This window comes from Neopelma chrysocephalum, unplaced genomic scaffold (genome assembly GCF_003984885.1).
Source record: "Neopelma chrysocephalum unplaced genomic scaffold, ASM398488v2 Primary Assembly neopelma1_44, whole genome shotgun sequence".
NCBI lineage: Eukaryota > Metazoa > Chordata > Aves > Passeriformes > Pipridae > Neopelma > Neopelma chrysocephalum.
In genome coordinates this window covers 5,453,261-5,479,485 of record NW_020897703.1, presented here as the reverse complement: position 1 = coordinate 5,479,485, position 26,225 = coordinate 5,453,261, and the positions used below count along the sequence as shown (strand labels likewise).

Below are 26,225 nucleotides of genomic sequence, written 5' to 3'. Positions count from 1 at the left end.
AAATATGCTTGTAATAGATTTTACTCTGCTTCCTGGGTAACCAACATGAGGCATATTGCAAAATGTTATCTGGAGATAAAGGTGAGTACTCAAGCCTAATGTTTCAGTCAGTTTTGGCAGACACTTGCCAAGTACTTGTTTGCTGGTATCTGATTTTAAAATTTCATAAATATAAACAGGACGAATGCACTTGCAGTGGTTTCAAACTACAGATTTAAAATAACATGCATATGTTTTAGAAATCTCTTCTAGTCTGTTGTACTTTTCATACATGTGCATTGCAGTGCTGACTGTGGTGTTTAAAGGGCAGATGTACATTTCATAATGATCTAAAATGGTGTTTTATTTTTAGATTTGCAAAAAAAAAAAAAAAAAGTAAAAATAGCATACAGTCATCTTCACTCTATTTAAAACCCTCTCAGTTATGGCAATTGTGTTTGCTGACAGTTCCACAAGAAAAACCTCCTTCTGAGGGGCAAGTCAGTTACAGAAGATCTACATGTGAAGTAAAGTCTACTTAAGGTTAGTTTATGAGCTAGTAATGGCTCTCAAATGAGCCTACATTTTACTGAAATTAAACCCAGAAGAGATAATTACATCATTCAGTCTGATTTACTGTGTATTACAGACCACTCAGTGTTGTCCAAATTTCACCTTCCCTGAATATTCCTACTCTCAGAAAATGAAAATGTGCCCATTGCCAGAGACTGAATTGTAATAATGGTCTTATGGCAGAGGAGGAATCGTTCCAAGTACATTTCGAGGCTGTGAAGGAGGGAAGAGGGATGGCCATGCAGACCCTAATAGTAGACTTGATAGGGCTGCTGTAACCATCTGGCACTTCCTGAGGTGATTTCCACTGTTTCCACTTCAGAAATGTTTGACCAGAAAAAGCCAAACACCAAGCAAATCCCCCATTTTCTCTGGGACCTTTCTGCACTGGGTGTCTGCATACATGACCAGATGCTTGCTGGTTAATAAAAAAAACAGCATGAAGGCCATAAAATAAATGACCCCTCACTTTTTCTGCTGGCTATGAGATTACATATGATCTGTATCAAGACAGCCAAACCAGAGAAAGCCCTCTCTGTAAGTGCAGCTGTGCTAGCAAAATTGTGCTTTTGTTGGTAATGTTTATTTACCAACAGAATTTCCCCAGGGGCAGGATAGGCTATGTTGACAAGAGCACAGCTTTGCTGGTGTCATGTCTTCCACAGCAGGAATACTTTGTTGTATTTTTGAGTTTTTTCTGGCAAAGACTTGTGATGGGAATGTGGTCACAGATAAAAGTGCATGCCCTTTATCCTTGGAAGCTGCAATCCTCTTCTGCGTGCAGCTAAAGCCAGCTCAGCAGCTCATGTGCTGCCAGCAAACAAGTGCTTATCTGACACCATATAAGGCTGTAGTTGAGGAGGAAAATGATGAAAAACATTCCACAATAAACTTAGACTGGCAGATTAAATATGGCACAGAAAAGCTTAGATACAGATTATTTTTTTTTCCTTATTTAATTTAACTCTGACAGTATTTACCCCTGAAATAAGTTTTTACGGTTAATTAGAAAAAAATGGCTCGTGTATATAGATATGCTAAACAATCCTGTCCCAGAATAATAGCCTTGAGGATATTGGTGCACACAGGTTTGGTTTTGTGTTTGTTTTTTTGTTTGTTTTTTTTGTTTCTGTTTGTTTGTTTTGTTTTTCTTTCTCGAACTTACTACTGTTAAAAGCAAGAGATAATCACCTTTAGGATATAAAATTGTGCAAGTGTTGGGAGGTGTTTGGAGATATGGTGGGGAACTGGATAGCAGAGAGAGGAGGGTATTAAAGAAGAATTATGATTGTGAAGATGGGTTTGTATTGGAGTTTTAACAAGAGGTGAAATGCAGTGAAGTGCTTAAAAAAATAAATATGATGCTGCAGGAGAGAGACAGACTCCTCTTTTCCTTAATATACTGCTTGCATTTTGCTGTCCTACTGTCCTCTAATCTTTATAATCTAATAGCCTACTGAGTTGGTGCAGTATGTTACATTATAGGTGTAGTCCAACTTTAGTACCCATTAGTGGCCTAAATCTAATTTTCAAACTGTTCCCTGCCTGGTGGCCATTGCTTTTGGCTGTCCCCATCTTCTGCAGACATCCCTTTCCCCAAACCATCAGCAGCTGAGAGGACTGTGAGTTGACAGGAGAGGTAGTGCAGCTTTTGCCTCAGTTGCTTGTTGCTTCCTTCAGGAGGAGTTGGAAGCACCCCCTATGTTATATTTACCCCCACGTACAGCCAGCTGGACCTCACTGAACTAAATGGCAGGTGATTTATTAGCATTTTGCAAAGATATTGGGAGTTTTCTGCAATATGATTAAGTATCTAGTAGTCTTTATGTCTTAGGGCATTGCAGTACCATCTGTCAGAGCTTATTCAGTGTAGTTCTCCAGCTTAATTTTTTTTCTAACATTATGCCTTTCTTGTAGTAGCTGTTCTGTTGTAATGCATTGCAAAAACAGCCAAGCATTGTGTGTTGTGTAGGATCTGGTTTCCAGGTGAGCCAGGTCAGCTGGTAGGTGACTCATAATGCACAGAGCACTTGTGCTGTGGGGCTGGCACATATGTGAAACCTGAAGTATAGATGGGAATGAAGTGCACATCATTTTATGGAGAAGGATTAATAAGATTTTCAGGAAAGAGGTTAAGCTTGAGGTCATTTCCTTCCTCTTGTTATGCTTTTGAATCTCTGCCAGTGAGATGGGTGAAAGGATTTATTTTTGTCTTTGAATGCTTTGAATTTCAATGATGCCTTTACTTTGAATACAGAGAAGTGGAATTCCACTTTATTCCTGCCATAGTACTGTGTCATATGTCTGAAAAAATTACTTGTATTTTTTTCAATATCTTTGTCTTGCATTCTAGTTAACTAATCCTTTGAGCTGCTGATGTGCCTTGAAGTATCACATTGTGTGATATGGAGCATATGGAGATGCTCTGATCCCCATGCTGAACTGTTAGTGTACATAGAGAAGGAAACAATGTAGTAGTATAATTTTTGAAAAAAAAAAGAAATAGTCAATCTTATGGCTAGTGACAGAATAAAAGCTATGTATGAAAACAAGAGCAAGAATTTTCCCACCCTATTAATTTAAATTTCAGTAGCAAAAAGGTTTCATGGTTTAGTATTTGGATGGGTGTATGGTATGGCTTTTATGCTCTGCTTCTGCAGCTGAATTAGGAGCAAAGTGCTAAGAGAAGTCAGTGTTGTTCCCGACCATCCTGTCAGTCACAGGTAGAAAAATTAATAATTTCTCTTGCTGTGTAAAGTAATAGAGTGCAATAGAAGTCAGCAGCATGTTTGTGGTATATATTGGGTCATGGGGGGCACATGAGGTGCTTCTTGCCCACAGCTCAGGGGCATAAGTGAAGGTATGTGAACCTTAAATTTGGTTGTGCAACAGAAAAAGTTGCTGCTGTGCAGTGAGAAACAAACACCTCTTTGTTTTTTTGACCATAGTTAATGATATTAATTGTGGTTGATGATGATGATTCTTCACTGCTAATATAGCAGGACTGTGTAACCAGAAGGCCAAGATCTGTTTTCAGGTTGGAGTTCAGTGTTGTCCTGCACCCTCTTGGCAGTGCACAATTACCTTCAGAAGAGCCACAACAGCTGCTTCTCTCCTATGTGGGGCTGTAAGAGCATCTGTTGTACCGTTCTCTGCCTCTTTTCTGCTCTCACTTTTCTCAGCTGAAGATCTGTGTCTCATATTTTCATTACCTTCCAAGTTTTCCATGTTCTGAAGAGTAAACACAACTGTGATAGCATATAGTAGATCTAGTAGCTGCTTAGGCAGCTTTTAAGACTGTTCTAGAATTTTGTTCTCAACTTTTTCTGGGGTTGCTCTGTTGGCATTCAAGGGAGAACAGTTTCCAGCCATTTAGTTCACAGCAGTGTGTTAAATTTCTCTTACATTAGTCCAGTTCTGGTGTTATTTCCCCCTCTGTCCTTTGAAAATACAATTCTAGAGGTTCTCATGAAAACATAAAGCAATACAGTAGCTTTCAGTTCTTCATTAGCAAAGAGTCTGTCTTAATTTCTTTGACTGGAACCATTTTTTGGAAAATCTTCAAACCAAGTAAGAGCAGATACTTCTGTAAGACGTGGAGGCTTTTCCCCCCACCCCCTGGTGGGTTTTGTTGGTGGTTTTTTGTGGTTTTTTTTGTTTTTTTGTTTTTTTTTGTAATCTGAGTATTGCTGGAAAACCAAGATTTGCTTTGAGATCTTGAACCTAGTGCTGTTCAAGTGTGCAATTTCATGAAATGTGTGCTGCAAAAGACTCGATCTACAGACCATGGACCAGATACCTTTAAGTACCCTTTTTGTTCTTGCAGTACCAGGGCTACTTCGGCACCATTTGGGTTCTTGCCGAAAGCTGGAGTAGTTGTAGCATTCACCAGGAGGCCTGTGAGCAGTCAGAGCATCTGGCAGAACCAAGCCTTGTCCAAGCCCCTGTGCTGAGGTGGCATTTACCAACTTGAAAGAGGAGAGGTAGTAATAGGAGCTCTCTGGCACCTGCTTATCCTCCTGCTCAGGAGTGCCCTGTGCAGAGTTATCCTGGGTTAAAGGCAGCTCCGTCCCAGCCAAATGTCATGGAGCAGTCTCGTCTTCCCTGAAATAACTGGATTTGTGGGGAAGTCATGCGGGAGAGTGAAGTACTGTGTAAACAAAAGCCAGCACTTCCAGTGAGCTCCTGCTGTGCTCGTTGCTGTGGCTGCCTTGCCGTCATTTCTAGGATTTAACCATCCTCCTGTTTACATCAGCCCGCCCCATGCTGCGGGGCTGTGGCCGTGCTTAGGAATCCTCCCATGGACAAGGCAAGGAAGGAAGTGGAGGGAGGATGGGGCTTCAGCATCCTGTACCCTTCGGAGGGGAGTGGCTGCAAATAGCTGAGCTTGAAGGACGTAATACCTTATATGTTTTAACACGGGCTGTTTGAACCTAGATAAACCCTTGATTAAAGGAGAAGAGGCAGATGATGGTGTGTAACTGCTAGAAACTACTGCAGAGTTTGAGAACATCCTTCTGAAACCCTTTCCTTCAAATGACAAGAGGAAGGGAGAGGACAGACGTGCCTCGTGGAGCTGAGATTATGCAACAGTGCTAATACAGAGCTAAAGCTTCCAAACTTGAGCTGCACAGGCTGGGTGCAGAAGGCAACTTCTGTAGAAGATACCGTTTGTGATTGGGAACAAGGATGCTATTTTCAGTATCTGTCCTGTAAAACATTATTGGTTTTTATTCTTCAGTTTGTTAATTGGGCTCTGATGGAGGAATGCAGTTTAAGATCCCCAGGCATCCTTTGGAATGGCCAGGTAAGGCTAGGAGGTATAACTGAGTGTTGGTCTTTAATTTCAGCAATGTACTGCATAGACTGGTGCTATCTTTCATGAGAAATATTCTGGCTCCACCAGATAACCTGTGAACTGTTCACAAACTGAGATGGGGAATTCTGAAAGTCACAGAACATAAGCTTTGGCATAGTGGGTTGATATTTGTTTGTATGGCACTAACTGATATGTAGAGTATTTTAAAGGGGTTGACATAATGTAATTTATTATAGTAATTGCTTGCAGTGGAAACCGTGTCTTGAAATTGTTTATTTAGTGGCTTTCTAGAAAAGGTGATAAAATTTTTCTTCTCCTTAAAATGTGTCCTGATTCAGTTTTCAATTGATTTCAAGCATATTTTGTGTATAAGAAAGAGATTTATTTAGTTCATTATTTCGGTAAACACTGTGCTGCTTCTTTAATGATTACCCATAGATTTTTATTTTTAGTATTTCTAGAATTAAAATTATCAGAGGTTAACAAAGTGAAAATGTTGCACAAAAGTTAGTGTTACAAACTTTCTCAGTCAGTTGCTCAAAATCCACAGCAAGTACGCTAGTCTTGCTAGTCTTACAATTTGGTGACAGCCTGTTTTACTGCTTGGAAGTCTATGCTCACACCAAAAAGCAGAGTGCAGTTACTGGCATTGGGATTGAGGTTTTGGAAGTAATGCAGTAAAATGCGTATAAATTTTTTGTTTTACATCAGAAATGCCACCCTAGAGATTTCCTGATGGTTGGCTCAAAATTAAGTTCAGAAATATCCTCTGATGCAGATTAACCAAACACCTGTTACTTTTAAAGACTAAGTGAAATGGTGGAGTAAAATGGATGGAGGATGGCCATTCTTGATATCATGTTTATGAGAGAAACTCATGGCAAATCCATGAATCTCAGCTTGAGACGAAACTAGATGTAGCCTTAATGTCTACCAGCCTTCCAGCTCCGCTGATAGAAACTGTGGGAGAACACCTGACAAGAGAAATAACATTAGACTGATGCTTTGAACACTTCCCTGGGCTGAGTACAACCCCCCCCCCCCCCCGGATGCATTGCTTGCATCATCTTCAGTGCTCAAGATTAAACTAAAATGCTAAAGAAATCAGCATTTTGACAATCTGAACTTAATTTAAACTTTTAACAGTACAAACACCTCAATAGATTTTGTGTAAAGCGTTTTCCTGAAAGGGATGAAAAAACGGAGATTGGCATGTAAGTCCCAAATAAGGATAACAGAATTATGCAGGGATACAATGATGTTATCAACGTGATTGAACTTTCCTGAGCTAAACTGCATGGATTTTTCAAGTGCTGTGGGTTAGAAAACCCATATATGGTAGTAAAAGATGAAAATTGTATAGTTGTGTATAATTAAAGCCATTTACTGACAATCAGAATCTGTTAACATCACCTTCTCTCTGAGCTCTGCATATGAACATCTTTATAAATGTGTTACAGAAAAGAGATCAATATGCAAAAGTTGGAACCTCTTAGATTGCTATAGGGAACTTCTAAATTTTATCCTATGCAGTAAGCGACGTTTCCACACCAGGAATTTGTGACTTCTGTAATGTCTTTTGAAGAATAAAAATCATTTGTATTCATGGAAGCAAGCCCTTTATTGCATAAGCTAACATTACTGACCACAGAAACTGGGACCAGAAGAAGACCGGTGGTTTGATATGACTAGTCTGTGCACTGGGACTGTAAGGCTTGTTTCAGATAATTAATCTGTGGCAGTTCCTCTTTATCTGTCTTATAAAAGACTCTATCTTATTTATTTGTTGCTGCAAACTATGCAAAATGACTCTGTGAGGTGATTGATTTCCGGTAGTTTATCCTTTTTCCTAAGACAGAAATAGTGAAAGATATAGGACACAATGAACAAAATGTGATCTCCTCAGAAGCCTCCTGATCCTTGATGTCAGATACTGGCTTAGCATGGCTTTCAACGCTCCTGTAACGTCCTCGTGCACAACTGGGAGTAGCAGTTGATAGAACAGAAGGTTCTGCTGCCATTCAGCACAAGGCTGGAAAATGGGCAAACAGAAATAACCCCTGACATTGGGATGGGCTGAGGGCTGGCCATCTAGAAATCATCTTTGCAGAAAGAGACCTGGAAGTTCTGGAGGACAAGAAATTGAGCAAGAGCCAACAGTGTGCCCTGGTCACCCACTGGCATTCTGGGCTGCAATAGGAAGAGCCTGAGCCAGCAGCTTGAGGGAGGTGGTCCTTCCCCTCTACCTAGCACTGATGAGACACATCTGTGTGCTGTGCCCAGTTCTGGGCTACCAGAACAGGGAAGACATGGGCACACTGGAGCCTCTTATGGCTCTTATTCTTTTTATGGGCATAATTTTACTGTTAAAAACTAATTCTATAAAAACAATACCTTCTTCTTCCACTGCACTGTTCTTTCATTTATCCAGCAGTACTTTATTGCTTTTCACATAACGTAGCTGTGTCACGTTGACACATGTCAGAGGGAGTTGCATCCTGTAGCTGGATTCACTGTTGCATCAGGGCAGAGCTGTGGACGCAGGTGGAGAACTACAGTGTTGACATGGAGGGCTCAAGCTGTGGGTATTGCAGGCGCTGTTGGTGTCTAACTTAACTTCAAGGATGTTGTAATGATGGTGAAGCCTGAAAATAGGGGAAAAAATGAGTACAGCTCTTAATGCCAGGTTTGGCTGATTGCTTAGCGGTTAAATAAAGAAAACATTATTACTCAGAATGTGTTTGCTTTACAGTGATTTCAAGGAGCACTACTCAGTGTCAAGTTACACACAGTGATACATTTACTGCTACCCACTTTTCATTGTAGAACATTGTTTCAAATGCACTGATTTGTACAGGGGTTGCAGCTCTCAGAAGTTATGCCCTGTAATATTTTTGTCCAAGAATTACTGAAGACAGAAAGATATCTTGCATTGTTTAATTTCTTTCAGAAGTGTAGACTCACTGGGCAAGATACTGATGCAGTAAGACAGTATTTTGTTGCATATTTTATGTTCTGGGAAGGGATATTTATATCTACTCTTTGGCCCAGATTCTGGAACAACTGCCAGTTTCAGAAACAGCAATGATTAATGTGCTAAAAAGGGAATAGAACTGCGTAGAATTGAAGTTCCCTATGGAATGTATATATATAGTGTTTATGTGTGTATACATACATACATATTTTGGTGAGGTGGAGAAGTGAGGCAGTGATAATTCTGATGTTGCTTTTTGTGCTTTCAAACACTTCTCTTTTTTTGTCAGTATTTTTTTCAGTATTCTGTACTTTAATGTTTTCATACTATGCATTTTTTTTCCTCTTCAGTTTCTCTTTTTAAAACCCATGAACTGAGCTTTGCAGTTATTTTTCCACAGGTATTAGTAATGTAATTTTTCCCCTATGTGAATAACATCATAGAAGTAGAAAAACCCCATCTGTTTCAGAAGAAAATCGAAGCTGACCAAAATAAATTCTGTAATTTGAGTTGATTGCTGACAGGCAGTAGTCTGTCAGCGTTTTCCATCCCTCTGTCTCCACCACCTTCTGTTGCAGTGGCAGTGTGCCTGTGGGCAGTGTATCAATGATTTAGTCTTCATTGCTGCAAAGGAGTCTGTTTCTCAATGTAAGGGCTGAAAATCCAGGGACTTCCGTAAATTTATTTTATTAAATAAGGTGAAAGAAAGTGTTCTGCATTCTTGTAACTACCAGCTCAGAATTCAAGACTCAGTTCATGGAGGACCTTTTCTGAAGCTCACCAATGTCCCTGTAAACATTACCATTGACTTTACTTAGTGACTGACTAAAAAAACAAAGAACGACTGCTTGTGTCTTATTGTTGGAAATCTCACCATTAAAGGCATATTTCATTGCTTAAGAATTCCATCATTTGTTGAACAAGATAAGAATAAAAAATATTAATTTTTATGGTTATAATATATCTAACATCTGCCCTTCTTAAAATTATGAACAGACTCTTCTCCAATTGATTAAATAGAGAAATGCAGGACTAGAGCATGTTAGGTGGGGTGTTTATTGTCATCAATACATCTTCATTTACATAGATGAAATGAGAATGGTGACTAGTTTAAAACTCTGTGTTTCAGATAAGTGTGGAATTTTTAGAGAATCTGCTTGCTTTTGGTAAAGATGTTTTGGATAACCAAGTTTGTATAGTGGACCAAAACAGTCACTAGTGTAGTGCTACTGGAAGTTAAACTGTATCTCATGGTTTGCCAGTGTTCTGTCTGGAAGATAATAGGGCCTTGGGTTAGGAAGGCACATTAAAAAATAAAAAAAGAAAATAAATTCATCAACAGTGTATTGTTTTGGTTAGAGTGTCATTGAAAACCACATAGAGATTTTTCTTAAGGCCTGTGGCATGGTTTACGGGCTGTATGTTCAGCATTCCTCTTTATATAGCTTTGAAAAAAACCCAAAAGCGTGGGTGAGATACAACTTTGTTTATGCCAAAAGTTTTTTTCTGTAATGAAGAATAAATATGCATGGTTTAAGATTTTACTGCCTGTGTGCTTGACTTTATGGTGTATGCAGTTTATGTACCATCACGTTGATTCCACACGAAAAGTTAAGCCTGGGGGTATTACAAGCTTGAGGACCACAGGTGTCAGGAGAACCCTCCTGTCCCTTCTTGTTGTCATTGAGATAATTATGAAACTGTTCTGGACCTGTCATGATGTTAAGGTGTTCAGACCACAGCTTTCTAAAAATTCTCAAAGTCACCCATGCCTGGAGGCATAAAAATGTCAGTAGCTTTCCATGGCCACTTCTTGTCTTTCCAGAGCTCTTTGAGGTTTTGGGCAGTGTGTAAAGTTACTGTTGAGCAACCACAGAAGCCCAGCATATGTCTGGTAATGCTGTGCGTGTCAGCTTGGTGGGATGTGATGTACAGATTGCACTAACCCTGATTCAGTGGAGTCACCATGTATACACTGAGGTGAGCAGTCAGGGAAAAAGAGAAGCTTTAGTGTAAGTTTGTATTTTTAAGATAGAAGTAAGAAAGCTGCATTGCATTCCTCCATAAATAGCATATGGATTTCTGATATGTAGGTGACAGTTCTGTAATCTTGTGTGGGATTTCCTACCAAAGGGCAAAGGAATGTGCTTGAACAGATAGGAGCTTCATGCACAAAGCCACAGTAGGCTCAGTTATTAGTGAAGAATTTTAAAATTGCAGAATGCATTCAAATGTATACAATAAAACAGGAATTTATATTTTTTTGAGTTAAGAGTAAAGAATATCCAGTACCACTGGAAAGAATTAGGATGTTGTATTTGAGGTCACAGGTAAAATTGTCTAGTTAAGAAACAGCTGCCAAAATGCATTGGTATAACGTTACAATGCACACTTCCAAAGAACTTCCTGTACAAAAGAATTCAGTTGAATTTATGTCAGCTTTGTCTGTGTCATCATAACTAACCTTTGTGCCTTTCAAGCAGCTTCTCACTCTGATTTTCTTTCATTAATATGGCTTTCTGGGTGTCTGAATACAGGCTGGTAAATAAAAAAGGCCCTAAGGACCATGTTTGTTACTGTTAGGACAAAAATCATGATTTCAGAGGGGAAAATACTGATGTTGCTAAGCTGCTCTGCAAATACTGTTTGTTTTTCTGTTCTCTTTTGAATGTATTTTGCTGAATCTCTCATTTCTAGCTCTGGCTTACCAAGTGACAGTTCTGCACTTTGGGCCTCTAACTTGATAACTCTACTTACAAGTCCACAATTCCTAGCTAGGGAATGAATGCTAGATTTTCACATCGCAGAGCAGGACTGGTGTATAAAACAGTGCAGTAACTCTGTGATGAGGTTTCTGTGAGCTATACATTCCCAACAACCTCTCTGTTGAGTTAGGGAAGTTTGGAAATCTAATACTGTACCTTGGCAGGTCACCTCTTATAGGAAACCATATATTTACTTTGGCTGTGTGTATGTCTGCTCCCTCTGCATAAATTGATCTAGCAACTGTAAAAGAGAAACCATTTATCTTTTGCCAGTTAGTTTGATTTATTTATTTAGTAAAAGTAATTTTTTGTGTCTGGGCCTCTTGAAACGGAGAACCAAGAAAGCTACTATTATAAATACTACTTGCTGAAATTATTTTTTTCCTTCCCTTTTTCAGATGAGAACTCTCCAGCCAATTTCTGGGATTCCAAGAATCGGGGAGTGACTGGCACGCAGAAAGGACAAATTGTGTGGCGAATTGAACCTGGCCCCTACTTTATGGAATGTGAGTACCTATTTATCCAGTGCATATTCCAAGGCAAGAGTGCCTTTGTGTCAAGGCAAGTCTACAGCATGGCATTTGATATCCATTTCATCAGTCCCTCTGATAAACTAAGGGAATTGATTGTGTTGCCCTAAGGGGCAGCATTTTCCAGTGTTTTTTCTGGGCATTATAAAAAAGGAGTTGATCTTTGATGTACATTTGTACTCTAGGGATGTTCTTAGCATGTTTCAGTTTAAGGGAGGAAGAAATTGCCTTGTGCAGTGTCATATAGTATATACACAGTGAAAGCTGAAGTCTCTTCCCGAAGTAGCTTCAAGTTTCAGCTGAACAAATATTAATGGTAAATGCATGTGGAGGAAAAGGTAATAATGTAGTAGTAGTGCTTGCTAATGTTTGTTAGTATGAAGGGTAGATTTGTCTCTAGGAGGTGCCAGCCTCCTGTTCAGTTGCATCAGAATTTCTCAGCTGAAGATTTGTTGCGCTGGGAAATCCACTGGGCAGTTTGGACATACTGAGAGTCACTATATGACTGAGATAAAAAAGTCTTCAGTTGGACTCTGTAAGGACTATCAGTAGCCAAGCTTCAAATCAGAGAGTTATGCCACTCCCTTAGACAACTGGAATTTATAGGAAGCTAAGCTACTCTGTTCTGTGCTATTTTTTTTCTTTGTTTTTTTGCTTTTTGATGAAACAGAGGTATCTTACCATTTGAAGTATATGATCCCCTAAAGAAATTGAGGTTCAAATCCTAGGATGTTTATCAGAGCTTGCTGGAAACTCTGATGTGCCAAGCATCAAAGTGGCAATCAGTCCCAAAAGAGCTGTGAGTTGCTCTACCACCTGTTTAGCCTCACAGTAATGAATCTTCCTGCATAAGTTAAAAAAAAAAATACTCCCACTCTTCACTGTATGCTGCAGTGCTTCTAACTGTAGGTCTTGGCAGAAATTTTTATTCTAATTAACTGATATAACAGCAATACATGTATTTCAAGAGGTGTTGTATACTCTGTACTAAAAATAATTATTAAAGCTTCCTGTTTCTAGAACTCATCACTGAATCTTGCCAAGTACCCTATGTGTTACACAACACACTTTATAATAAAAAAAAACTTAAATAGGATAAAATTTAATTCCATTTCAGGAGTTCATTACAGGAAAAAATGATTGAACTGAAGATAATGATCAATAATAAAGATGATTAACTGTCCTGTGCCAAAGACAGTGGTATATTAAAGCAGATTAAAATGTCTGTTAGTAAAATTCATTGCCTCATCTTTCTTGTACATATACTCCATCAGTATTGTTACCAATAGGGGCAGTTTGACTTCAAGCATGTTTGTATCTTTTAGCTGGTTATGTGTTGCTCCATTATGTATTGAGATGAGGCTCTTGAACAACATTTTCAGTTCAGGTGAGTAACCCAAACTAATGCTTCAAGGACTAATAGTTTGGACTTAAAATCAGCTGCAAATGACTTTGCACTTGGCAACTAACTGCACCTCACAATCAGCTGATAGAAGGAGTGCAGGATATATGTTCTTTGATCACGGTTATCTTCACTAAGGAGCAGTTCTGCTGCCATACAATGAAAAAGAGACAAGCAATTATGCAGCAGCTGAGAACTGTAAAAAGGAATGTTTATGAGCATATGTTGCTATAGCACATAGTATGGAAGATAAATATGTCACCTGTGACACTTGTATTTCTAGTGAGAGGCCAAAAATTATATGCATTTCTGATTCCACTTTTTAAACTAGAGGGCTCCACAGATATGTGACTGTGTTTGCTCTTCAAGGCTTTTTCTTGTGGCTTTTAGGTGGTGAAGCAACTCTGATGCAACTACAGGCAGCTGCTCTTTTTTTAATTTTCTTTTTTATTCCTGAGATCACTAAATCCCGGCTCAGGCAGACACAGCAGGTGGCTGCGCAGTTCAGGTACAGCCACAGTGTTACTGCGGTGCAGCACCAGGCCGGGTGTGAGAAGAACTGTGCTGTCAGGGTGCTCACCAAGCTCTGCAGACACTGTCACTGCCCAGCCCGTGCCAGCCTCAGAGACAAACTTAGCTCCCCTGTGGGCCTCTTTCTTCTGTTGTGGTGCAGATATAATTTGTCACTCAGTATAGCACTGCATGTGATTCTACTGTCATAGCAAGAGGGAGAAACAAATGAAGAGGCTAACGTTCCCAGGAAATATGTGCCAGATTATTGAGTATAAGGTATTTCTGCTTTAATCTGCCATTATTTTCCAAATTTGGGAAAGAACTCTAGAACTGTAGGTTTCTTGTTTAGAAATATCTTTGCTGAGAGGCAGAATATGTCAGATACAGGTTGTGGTACATGGGGTTTGTCATATTTATTCCTCACAGTAATGACATGCAGCAGACCATTAGCAATGTCCCTGAATTTTTGAAGCAGCAGCTCCAGTAAGAGGCATGGACAAAATGTGTAAATGGATCAATCTAAACTCATCTGGAAACTAATCACAACATAGTAATATTGGTTACATCCAACCTCCTGCTCTCAAACTGGGACCAACACTTGACCTGCTTGGTCAAGTGTGGTTTATGAAGCACATTACTGAAAACCCTCAAGGACAGAGATTTTGCAGATTCTGTAAGTAACCGTTTCCCGTGCTGCATTATTGTCCCAGTTAAAAAGATTTCTCTGGCATCCAATATGAATGACTATAGCTTAAATTTGGGGCCATTGTCCCTTTTAAAATCTCTGATAGAATGGGAAGGAGTTGAGATAGTAACATTTACTTTGCCTTAACCTAGTCTTCACCTGACTAAACAATGACAGTTCCTTTAGCCTCTTCTTACAGGTCACATTTTCTCCATCCCAATCATCTTTGTAGCCCTTTGCTCTCCACTCTCCATGTTCTCTGTGCTCTTGAACCTAGGGACCCAAAACTAGACACAGTATTCCTCACCAGTACCAACGTAGAGGGGGACATTACCTTCCATTTCTCCACTGGTCACACACCTTTTAGTGTATCCTGTGAGGTGGTTTGTTTTATTTGCAGAGAGAACATGTGCTGGCCCGTATTCAACTTGGTAGTCATCCTGAGCCTAGTTCCTTTTCAGCAGGGCTGCAGCTTTGCCAGTCTGTTCAGAGGCTCTGGCGATGCCTGGGATTGCTCCACCCCTGGTGTAGACACTTGCAAGTCTCTTGAACTTGGTGACATTGCTATTGACCAATCCTCTATCTATTGCTTATGCTCTTAGGTATAGAGAAGCTCCAGGAGGCTGATGGAAAGCTAAGTATGGAACAAAGGTAGAGCTGGACTCCTGTCACTACAGGGTTTTCTGGATTGCAGCTGTTTTATGTTTGGAGCATGGACAGTACTTAATTGCTACCACCTATACACTGCAATACCTATATGATTGCAGTTTCCCTGCTCTGCCCCTACACAAAGAGAGAGGAAGAATGTTTGCTGCAAGCCTCAGAAGCATTGAGCCAGCAATAAGGACTGATGATACTTGTTAACAGAATTATGCTGAACAACTGCTAAGTAACCACAATAATGCTTTAGGATTTACAGTCGAAATTGGCCTAAAGTTGTCGCATCTTTTTGGCAAGAATGGGAACGTAAGTTACTAATGTTGAATGATGAGTTGTGATCAGTCAGCGTGCACAGCGCGCACTTATCCCAAAGACTTTGGATGTGGTTTTTCCCCAGCAGTGTCAGAGCTTAGGGACATTACTTATCTTTCACCAGTCACATCTCTGGAGGGCTAAATGCAGAGGATTATAGCATCACTAACAAGCCATATGCAAACAAATCTCTTGCAGAAGGAGCATTTCCATTTTAATTGCATTAATGTTAATCAGTGGGAGTCAGCTGGGTTAGGCCTAAGATTCCTTCTGCAAATTCCTTCTGCAAAAAGATTTGTATCTTTTAAGAAAAACATCTTATGCCTTAATTTGGGAACCTGTTTTTCTCTGAGCATAATTGTACATTTATTTATAGTTTCACCAAGGTCTGTCAAATTTTTGCTTATGTTTAAAGGTTAGGCCTTGGATAAGCATTTTTCTGAATTTTGTATTACCGTGTGTCCTCAGTATTGCAACTCAATGTTAAGGTCATTTAATTTATTCCTCTTAAAATCCGTCCCTGTGGATTCAGCATCTTCTGGTTTTTTTTCAAGAAAGTAACATGTAAAGGCATAGTTTGCGATCTGCTCTATTCAGATCAAACAACCCGCAGAAAGGATGGGGGAGAGTCTCATCTTCATGCTAAAAACAGACATTAATTCCCCTCAAAGCATCCAAAATTAGCAAAACGAGGATGATCAAAGGAAACTCTATTTGCTTTAGACAAAAATCAACACAAGAATTCTGTAGGACCTACCCTGAGAAGGGAGAATCAAAGGAATCAACAGTGGCGTAATGAGAAATGAACTTAATGTATTCCAGAAAAACAAGCAGCCTCTGAGGGGAGTGGCTGAGGAAGGGGAGGGGGAGAAGATTATACAGAGGAGAAGGAAAATACTTGCAAAATACAAAGTCCAGTTCACCATCATGAACAGCTGGTGCCCTTAAGCTGTCACCTCGAGACAAAGTGAGTGGCTCTGAACTGCAGGTGCTCCTCTTTTTTCTTTTTCCCTGGAGAAGGAGAAGAAGTGCTACGCAGGCATGAAAGGGAACTCAGTCATCTTAGAGATTCAGGAAGGTGAATCTGAGAATCAATATGCCTTAAATGCTCTTTCCTTACATAGTAGAGGTGGCTTTCAAACATCCTGCTCTGAGGCTTGCTAAAATGTGAGGGAAGGAAAACAATGACTTGCTAGATGGCTCCCTCAAGTTTTTTGCCCTGTAAACTAGATAAGGATTGCTAAACACAGCTGTAGAGTTTTCATCCTTCTCCTGTAAAAAGAAACAGGTTCAAGAACTATTATTCTGAACAGGTGGCAATAGTGTGGAAGTGCAACACAGCTTAATGCTTTTGCATTTGGTATGATCATCTGGTATTTAGCATGGCATCAGGCTGTTCAGGTCTCCCTTCCTTGGGATGTCAGGGGCTCCCTTGGGGCATTGTAGTGGAGACAGAGATGATGATGATGGTATTCCTTATGGAGAACAGAGCTAGCAGAAAGATGGAGTGAAATGATCCATAAGAAGGCTGGTGATAGGAAAAAATATATGAAAGGAAGCTCAAGTTTAATGTAGGACTAGTTGATAACAGCTGCTGCTCATTCATAATCTGCAGTTTCTAAATCAGTTTTCTGCAATATGGGGAAGGACAGGTTGTGTTGGAGATGCCATGGGAGGGAGGAGATTCAGTATAGTACAGTCACTGCCACACAACAGGTTGCTTATGCATTTCCATACGTGTTGTGCCCAGAAGTTAAAGGCTGCACATGTTCTAGTAGGTAAAACAGGCCAGGGGCTATTTTCTGCAGCTGTGAGCAAGTGCCATTGTTACTTGCAGCCATGCAGCCACCCCTTCCCCTGTGTCAGGGGTCACCACTCTGCAGTATGTATGGTTGTGTGCTCTCACTTGAGTCTCTGCCATGGTCCTGCTTGGTTTATTAATATGGGCTTAGGCCAAGGGCCTGCTTTGAGACTGTATTGGCCTTGTTAATTACAGTATCCACAAGAAACACCTTCACCTACTTTTCCTTTGTTGTTATTTATAACCTTTGATGTCATAGTCATTACTGTGAGTAGAATAGAAAGATATTGATTTGCATATATTTTCTCTACCAATGCTATGGCTTTATGTCTTGAGCAGTAATCCAGAGTGGCAGCTGTTGGGATTTATCCAAAGACTGCCAGTCTTGTCACATCAATCATTTCCAAATCACCCCTGGGATGTTTGTGGTTAAATTACTTCTGATGCCACACTGTGATACTTGGATGCAGGGACTGCACAGATGCTGTGTGTTTTGTGTTTAAAATCTCATGTGTGGGGCATAGAATCAGAGAATAGTTTGGGTTGGAAGGGACCCTTAAAGATCTCTGGTCCAATCCCACTGCAATGAGCAGGAACATCTTCAACTGCATCAGGTTGCTCAGAGCCCCATCCAGCCTGACCTTGAATGTTTCCAGGGATGGGGCACCTATCGCCCCACTGTGCCAGTGTTTCACTACTCTCACTATATAAAGTTTCTTCCTTATATGTAGTCTAAATCTACCCTCCTTTTGTTTAAAACCGTTGCCCCTTGTCCTATCACAACAGGTCCTGCTAAAAAGTTTGTCCCCATCTTTTTAATAAGCTCCCTTCAAGTACTGAAAGGCTACAATGAGTTCTCCTTGGAGCCTCGTCTTCTCCAGGCTGAACAAACCCAACTCTCTCAGCCTGTATTGTTAGGAGAGGTGTTCCATCCTGTGCTGAGGACCCCAAAGCTGGGTGCAGCACTCCAGGTGGGATCTCACCAGAGCAGAGCAGAGGGGCAGAATCCCCTCCCTCACCTGCTGGCCACACTGCTTTGGATGCAGCCCAGGACAGGGTTGGCTTTCTGAGCTGCCAGAGCACATGGCCAGGTCACGTCCAACCTCTCATCCACCTGCCCCCGCAGATCCTTCTTGGCAGGGCTGCTCTTGATCTGTTCATCCCCTATGAGTAAGAACATGAGTAGACTATGAGATATATTCAGAAAATATGGTAATATATGTGTTTGCATTGCACTGGGGTGTTACAAATGTGGTTTTGTGAGGAGTATTCAGTCCCTATTTCCATGAAATTGTAACTTTTGCAGAAATAGTGTATGAGGACTGGAATTGCAATACTTTGTAGCTAGCAGAGCAGACTCACAGCTCTCTTTTTTGTAAAAAGCTGATAGATATTGAAGGGAAAAAATATCAATTAAATAATTGAACTTTAAATACTTTTAGCTTTTAGGGGCTGCTATAGCAGAGTTGTTACTAGAGGTATAAACAGAGTTTAGGTTTTTTTAATGGTTATGACCAAAATGGTCAATATCAGTGAATGTTCTATGAATGTAATTCATTACTTTTATCCAATCTTTGTTTTTTACCATTTAAATTAAATTCTGTAAAGGTCATGGTTTTCTCACATGGAATTGTTCTGTGCCTTGAACATTAATCTGTGTAGTGCCCTGCAACCAGTGCCCTTTCAGTGTTCTATCTGGGGACTCAGGGTTATTGTCCCTACTCTATTTATAAACATATTCACTGAGTTAGAAATACTTCTATTATTCTTCTGCTGTTTTTATCTGTTGTCTCTTAACAGCTATTTTGAGTATCACAACTGAAATGGGATCAAGTCTTGTATTTTTTACATTCGTGGCAAGCCTTGTTGACTTCCTTAAGCACATAATACCCCCAGTGTTTTTTTTAAAGGTTAGACTATAATTAAATGCGTTGCCAAATTAGAGCAGAATAGTCAGTGGTCATGGCTGTAAATAAGGATGTTTCAGAGTGATGGCAAAGTGAGTGGGGCTGGCAGGGAAAGGTAAACTCTGTTACCTCCCATTTGTCCAAGTAGTTTCCTTTGAAGCAGTTTAGATGGAGAGACCACTAGGACATAAGCATTTTCTGTTATTGATCCTAGTTTATCTAAAAAGCTTTCTGTAAATCTGCTCAACTCACTTTTTAGGTGGTTTTCTTATCGTTCCTTTTGTAAAACAAATTCTGTGATACACCTGCTGAGAGAGATGGCAAGTACCTGGAGGCAGCCAGTTTTGGCCCTTGCATTCTGCTGGTGTGTTTGTTACTGCCCAGTAGGAAGTGATTGAAAATGTACATGCTTAAAGTGATGCAGAGAAGAGAATGCTAAATGTCCAAAACATAGAGTTTGCTGAAGTGTCGCGCTAAGGAAAAGAAATTCAGTTGGCAGGACATGCAGAGCACTTCAACATTCCTGCAGTTGTCTGTGAGGTGTTTGATTTCAGATGGGAGACAAATAGGATTTAACACTGTTCCTTTTCCGTGGATTACATCTCCCTTTATAGCTTTGTAAAGCCTGACTGTGAGCGACTTAATTTGTTCTAGCAGCAAAACTTTCTTAAATAAGTTTAACAGAACATGCTCTCATATTTTTCTGATAAATTCATGTGTTGTCAGCTTTTTCCTCATTGAATGTTGGAGGAGATATGTTTCTATCTGCAGAGAGCCACAGGTTCAGCCTAAGCAGGTTCTGGGCATCTGGGCAGCTGTGGTGTCCAGAAGTATTAGCTGCTGGGCAGGTTCTGTACAGTTAACTGGGAGCACTATTGGCCTCCACAGACTGTTGTAACCCAACTAGGATTTGACTTGTCTTTTGGAGGTGTCTCTGCCCATTCCTTCTCAATGCAGTGTGATTCCACTTCCAGCATGGGTGTTTCATTTGACTAGGATCTGTCTGGAGCAAACTGTTCTTACAGCAAACACATTTGCTTTCCTGCATTATCAGTCTTCTGGAAAGAATGCATTCTTCTAGGATTATGTTCATGTGTTTATGTATTCTTAGTGTCTTTGTTTCACAAAGCATTATTTTGATGGGCAAAGGTAAAGTATTAACGGCAGTAAAAAAGCAGTTAAAGTGGGGAACTTTGGGGAATTAGTGATGTTTTGAAAGCAAGCCATTATTTAGTGTAAGTTGATCTCTTTAGTATTGAAGAGGCAGGAGTATATGGTCCATAGAGGGAACAGCGCTGTAATTTCATGCAGAAGTTCTTTTGAAATTCAAATGTCAGTGTTGGAGTCCCAGAAACCTTTACTGATTCCAACATTTTTATGTAATAGACCTGAGCTATAAAACTGTGGTTATAAGATGGTAAAAGCTATTAGCTTTTAAAGAAGGGGATTATGGTTGTACAGTGGTGTGATTAATGATCATATATATCACTTTTTATACGGCCGTGTGATAATTTTTAAAGAATTATAGATCCCCCAATTTCATTTTTGGCTTATTTTGAAATGAAGAAGGAATTTATTGTGGTCTGTATGATGTCTGGAGGAATGTCAATTACAACAGGGCATGTGTAGTATCAAGAATAGAGTAATTTCCACACCACCACCCACCCACCCGAATGAAAATATTTTTGTGTTCTGAAATATTTGTGTCATATTTTATTTAGTGATACAGCAAAAGGTCCTGTGGTCAGGTACAGATGTCTCTCCTTTGCTGGGTTTACTATTAACTTTTTCATTAAGGATCACATACAAAGCAATTTAATTAACCTGTTGAGGAGGAAGTAGTAGGTTAAAAAAAGAGAAGTGCCAGTTTTCGCCTGAAGGAAACGCATGAAAGCAAGGTGGCAGGAGAAATGAAAGAAACTGGGAAAAACTCTGTCAGTGACTCATATGCTATCGTGCATTTATAGTATGCGACAGTTCAGAGGAAGCCTGTGTATTAATGTGGTATTTAACTCAACTCTCAAAGCACTGAAGTTCTGTTTGCAGATAACAACCGAGCTTACTGTTTCTGAAGAGGTCTGTATGTTTATGGGGCCTTAGAACACCTCTCAGTTTATCACCTGTAACTATTGGGAACAGCCACAGATACCTATTTTCAATATGTCTGGAGCTCAGGAATCCATCAGTCATCAAGAAAAACCTCTCCTGATCAACTTTTTGTTCTGATAACACAGTACAAGACATGTCAAAAAGCTAGATTCTCAGCTGCTTTGAACTGACAGGGCTCCTCTGAGATTTCTTCTTCTGTTAACATTAACTGCAGTTTCTAGCATTAATAGCCATGAAAAAGAATCAGCTGCCTCTTATCCTATGATGGGTTTATATTATTGCTGTGTATAAGATCCAGTCTTCAAAAAGCCCATGTTCACTTTGACAACATCTGAATGCATGTGGTGGGTAGCTTATTTTTCAATTTTGTGCTGAATTTCAAGCCCGGCTTCTCCTGTGTTAATCCCATTGACACAATGCAAACAGCAGATCTGCTGTTCCTCTTGTAGTGCTTTATAAAGCCCAAACTAAATCAGTGCTGCTTCTGTTGGGAAGTGGGAGAAAAAGTCTCCATGTTGTGTTTTTAAGTGCTCTGCTCTTTCTAAATATATCTAGCAATTAGTCCTGAAGTTTGATTGTTTTTGTTTGTTGGTTTGTTTTGGTTTGTTTTCTTTTTTGTGTTTGTTTGGGTTTTAATTTAGCATATCTGAAAGGGATAGTCACATCTATTTCTTTACTCAAATGTTGTTTTCTTCTATCACCAGCCATATACAGCTATTGAAAAGTACCGTATGCTTGTAGAAGTCATCGAGGGAAAGAAATATGAGGATGCAAAACTCGTAGCATTGCATTTCAGCCTTTAGATGAATGTACCTGTCAGTGTAGTGAGAATATCTGTCCACCCTCACATTACGGACTGTCTATGGATAGAACCAGCAGCTGATAACCTGTCCATTGCTGGGTTCTGTTCAGAGGTGATGAATTGAAGGAAGATAGTCAGTGACAACAGACTGGATAAACAGCAGCTCCAGAAACTCTCTGAAAAATAGACCTTAGGTTGCAATAAAAGTAAGCAATGTAGATGGAAACTGGAAGTCTTGGTGGAATAGTTTATTGTCTTACTATGCTTTCATGTAGTCATAATATGTTCTCAATGTGAATAAGAGGTGCTCCAGACTTGAGTTCTGGTTACTTAATATGTGTATTTTACGTTGTGGGGAGTCCAACACTTGGTATAAATCCTGTCAAATTTTGCAAGTGCTGAAACTGAAGTTTTATGCGAGCTAGAAGTTCTTGTGTATCAGTCTGGATATAAGCATTGTTGGTAGATCAACAGAATTGCTCAGTTTAGAAAGAAACTGCAGGTCCTGACCCGTAACTTTTAGGTTTGATAAACCTTTACAGGTGATCAGAAATCGTGTCTGCATTTTGAATTTTGCTGTTAAGCTTGTGGTAAATAGAGCATGTTTTGTCTGTGTGTGTGAACTCATCTGTGAGGAGGAGGAAGTGGGATCAGCAGCTCCTCCACCTCCCGATTCCCTGGAGGCACTGTCAGACTCCTTTGAAGAGTTGTTCTGAGGTGTCTCCTCTTTGTTCTGGGAGGAAGATAGTAAATAAATGTTGATCTGTAACTGCAGCAAATTTAAAAATAAATAGTCCTTTTTGGCTGAGCAGGCTTGCAGGGTGGGTTTCTGATTCTTCCGAATAGGGATAAGTAGTATTTTATCTTGCAGTGATGAAATACCTCAACCCTCAAGGAACCATGCCATATGTGTCTCAAAACCTTATACAAAATATTGCACTTTTGTACTTCAGGGCTACCAACATATTGTTAAACCAAGCAGAGGAATTGAACTGCCAAGACTTTCATACACATCCTCTGGTCTGTCTGAACTGGCTGCTGTAATTCCTGCCTGCCCGTGGCCATTGCTGTCTGCCTGTGGCCATTTCTGTACCCAGAGGTAAACCCTCATCAGCCTCACACAGAAGAGTTATCCCAATGGAGAAGGAAAACAGACATTGTTCCAGATAGGGAAAATCCCACAGGATCAAGGGCAGCCATAATTGTAGCTATTCTGCTTGGCTGGAAGAATGCAGAGGAACAACAGGGGAGGTCAGGCTTCAGTTAAACATAATACTCTTTTGTGTGCCGTAAATGCACTTTAGCAAACAAAATTTTATTCAGTGGGACCAGAAGCATGGTACAAGGTTTACCCTTCCTGTGTTCCAATATATAAAGTGCTTCCAGCTTCCTTCAGATATACGTCATGTTTTTCCAAAGTCCTACAAAACTGTCCTAGTGGCAAATGTCTTGGTAGTCCTTTTCCAAGGCTGATGATATTGATATAGTAGCAGAAATACAAGTTGAAGAATTAGCTAAGTTACACTTTTTGTCTGTTAAGTAACAGAAGGACCCAACACACAAAGAAGAGATAACCAGCAGCTCTATTTTTGATTTCCTGTTGAAGTATTTCTGAAGATGGATCGCTGAATGATGGATCCTTTCATTGTTGTTCTTTTGCCTAGGATCGGTTATGAAGTGTTTAATGTGGCTTTTGTTTTATTTTCAGCCGAAATAAAGATCTGTTTTAAATACTACCATGGTGTTAGTGGAGCCCTCCGAGCTACTACTCCATGTATCACTGTGAAAAACCCTGCTGTGATGGTAAGTTTAGCCTATTTGCTCATTGTATTTGTATAAGATGACAGTGTTAACTGTCAAACAAACCTATCAATGTAAGTCTCCTGGTCTTACCATTGACAGAAATTTTTTTTGAAAAAATGTCACAAAATTTACAAGAGCTGGGAAATGCCTTCCATGGTTTTGTATTGCTCATGGTAAATAACAGTAAAACGTCACTGAGCTTAACTGAGCTCTTTTATGCTAAGAATTTGATTTTACATGCTTCCAGTTTTGGTGCTTACAGTTTGCTGTAACTTAACACCATAATAGAAATTTTTCACACTGGTTATATAACTGAAACTGAATCCTTATCCAAAGTCTCCATTTCTCCTTATTTGTTGATATTAATAATGAAATAGTTGCTGAGATAGCAATTGTCAGTGTAAATGAAACTGGACAAAACTCTGCTCTTGTAAAAATCACTGAAATTTTTGAGTGTTCATATACCACTGAAATTTAGTAATTCCCTGATTATCAAGAAGTATTGTCTTACTGTGCTTTCATTATGAGACTTGTTCTTCTGAAACACTAAAAGTTTTAGAGGAGTTTTTTTAGTTGTTTAAATAAGTAGTGGAAGAAAAGCCTTCCAGACTTGTATCAGACTTGTGCTTTTGATGGAAGTGATTTATCTAACAGGTTAGCTCTTCAGATGGCATCAAGTTTCACAGTGCAATTGATTCATTGATATTAGCTGCCAAATATTTAAGGTCATATCTGTCAGGATGGTGTCCTGACAACTGTAGTGTTGAAGGTACAGTAGAGCACAAGTTATTCAGAGTGAATAACTTTTATTCCGAACTCATGCTTTTTCAGCAGGTGTGTGCTATGGCTATATGATACTATGTGTGCTATACTAGACTTCATATCTCAATATACCAAATGTGTGTGTTTTTTCTCTTAGAATTACAAACGTAGGTGATAGCATCATTTAATTGTCAGATCTTTTTCAGATCTGACTGAATAATATAGTTTCACAGCAGGCATATGAACTCTTGCTATTTTATAGAAGAAAATGTGCTATAGTGAATGAGCTTGACAGCTACTGTCTTTAATATCAATTTATAAACTAAAGACAGTAAGGGAGTCTTATTTTGAACAAGGGAAAAAGTGCATCTCAAAATAACCCTTAAAATGGGCTGCATGCTGCACTATATCATTACTGAGAAGCAGAGTGAGTATACTGGATGGAGAAACCATTTGAACTTGTGTATTTTCTTGATCTTATCATGCTAGCCCCCAGTAGTTTTGAAGTTCATTGAACAAAAGGACATCTGAACTTCTGTCACCTGAATCTGCACTTATTTACTTGGTAGCTATGTGAAGATGTGTCTTTCAGAGTCGTTGGTCAATCTTGAAGGCTTTTACCAGCTGTTGCTGTTTAAATTTCTTTCCTTTGAAAAGTAACTCAGTACCCTGGGTATTGTACAGAATTTACACACCTGCTAGAAGGGCTAATTTAACATAAATGTTTTTGTTTGCATTAACAGTACAGACTACCAGTAATAGTGAGCTGTTAGTTTCTCTGATGAGAATGTTGTATGACAGTTCAGATGATACTTCCTAAAACTGTCTTATTGGATTAGATATATGTAAGCATACCTATTGTTGAATATTAATACCTCACACCATTTTTGTGGTTTTGGTGTTGAGCTTAAGCACTGTGCAGTGGAGAATACTGGTTTCTCCTGTTACTGGTTGTGTCTGTTGTTACAGACATGCTGTCTGGGGAAGTGGTAAGAGAGTCACAGCATTCCCCCTCCCATTTTTTAAGCTGCAATAAATTACCTCCTTACTTGGATCAATCTGTGTTTTTGCTTTACATGGCTCAGTGGGAGATATGTTTCTGATGTTCTCACACTGATAGTGCATCACACCAGGCATTTCAGTCCATCATATTATTGGATAAGCAGCTAACATTCTGTTGTGTTCATTTGAACCAGGAAAGATAGAAGGCCTGATTGAGCAGTCAGAAACACTGTGTTACACCAGATAAGGTAGCCTTTGTGTGCAAAATTCTGAGCATGTATACTGAGATGAAATTTTTTACTTGGCGCAGAAAAATTGAAATTGCTGTTCAGATCGTAATGAAACAGGAAAAAGTTATATAGGGAAACCATGGAAGTGCTAGGGAACACTGTTACCATTAATTTTATTATAGCTGAATTGTGCACAAATCCTGTTTTCTATAAAGTGAAGTCATTATTAGTAATGTAAATTATATGGAGCCCAAGATGTAGCTTGGAAAAGAGGTGTAAAAAGAGAAAGAGGGATAGAATGAGGAAGGCCTTTTTTGTTCATGGGTAATGTTTTTAACAAGAAAACAGTGTGTGCTAAACTAAGCCCAAAAGAATAAACTGGAATACATGGAATTCCTCTAGCCTTACCTGGACAGCATCACTATCACAGTGGGATGCACCCCTTGCTGCTTCCAGGGTGTCTGTCTGTAGATGAGGGGACACTGATCCAGCTGGAATTAACCCATTGCTTTTGATGCCCTCATAATTTTACTGCCACCTGTCACTGCTTATGCATAAAATCACTGGCAGAATAATGTCATGCTGGGTGGGAAAGGG

At 39.6% G+C, this 26,225-nt stretch overlaps 1 protein-coding gene across 1 annotated transcript in view; it reads left to right on the top strand.

The window, feature by feature from the left end:
- Nucleotides 1-26,225, top strand: part of HECW2 (HECT, C2 and WW domain containing E3 ubiquitin protein ligase 2) — a 154,453-nt gene that overhangs the window by 67,337 nt on the left and 60,891 nt on the right. The window contains exons 3-4 of the mRNA XM_027678149.1: nucleotides 11,509-11,616; nucleotides 23,540-23,634. Of these exons, the coding sequence (XP_027533950.1) occupies nucleotides 11,509-11,616; nucleotides 23,540-23,634 (203 nt within the window). The remainder of the gene's footprint in view (nucleotides 1-11,508; nucleotides 11,617-23,539; nucleotides 23,635-26,225) is intronic.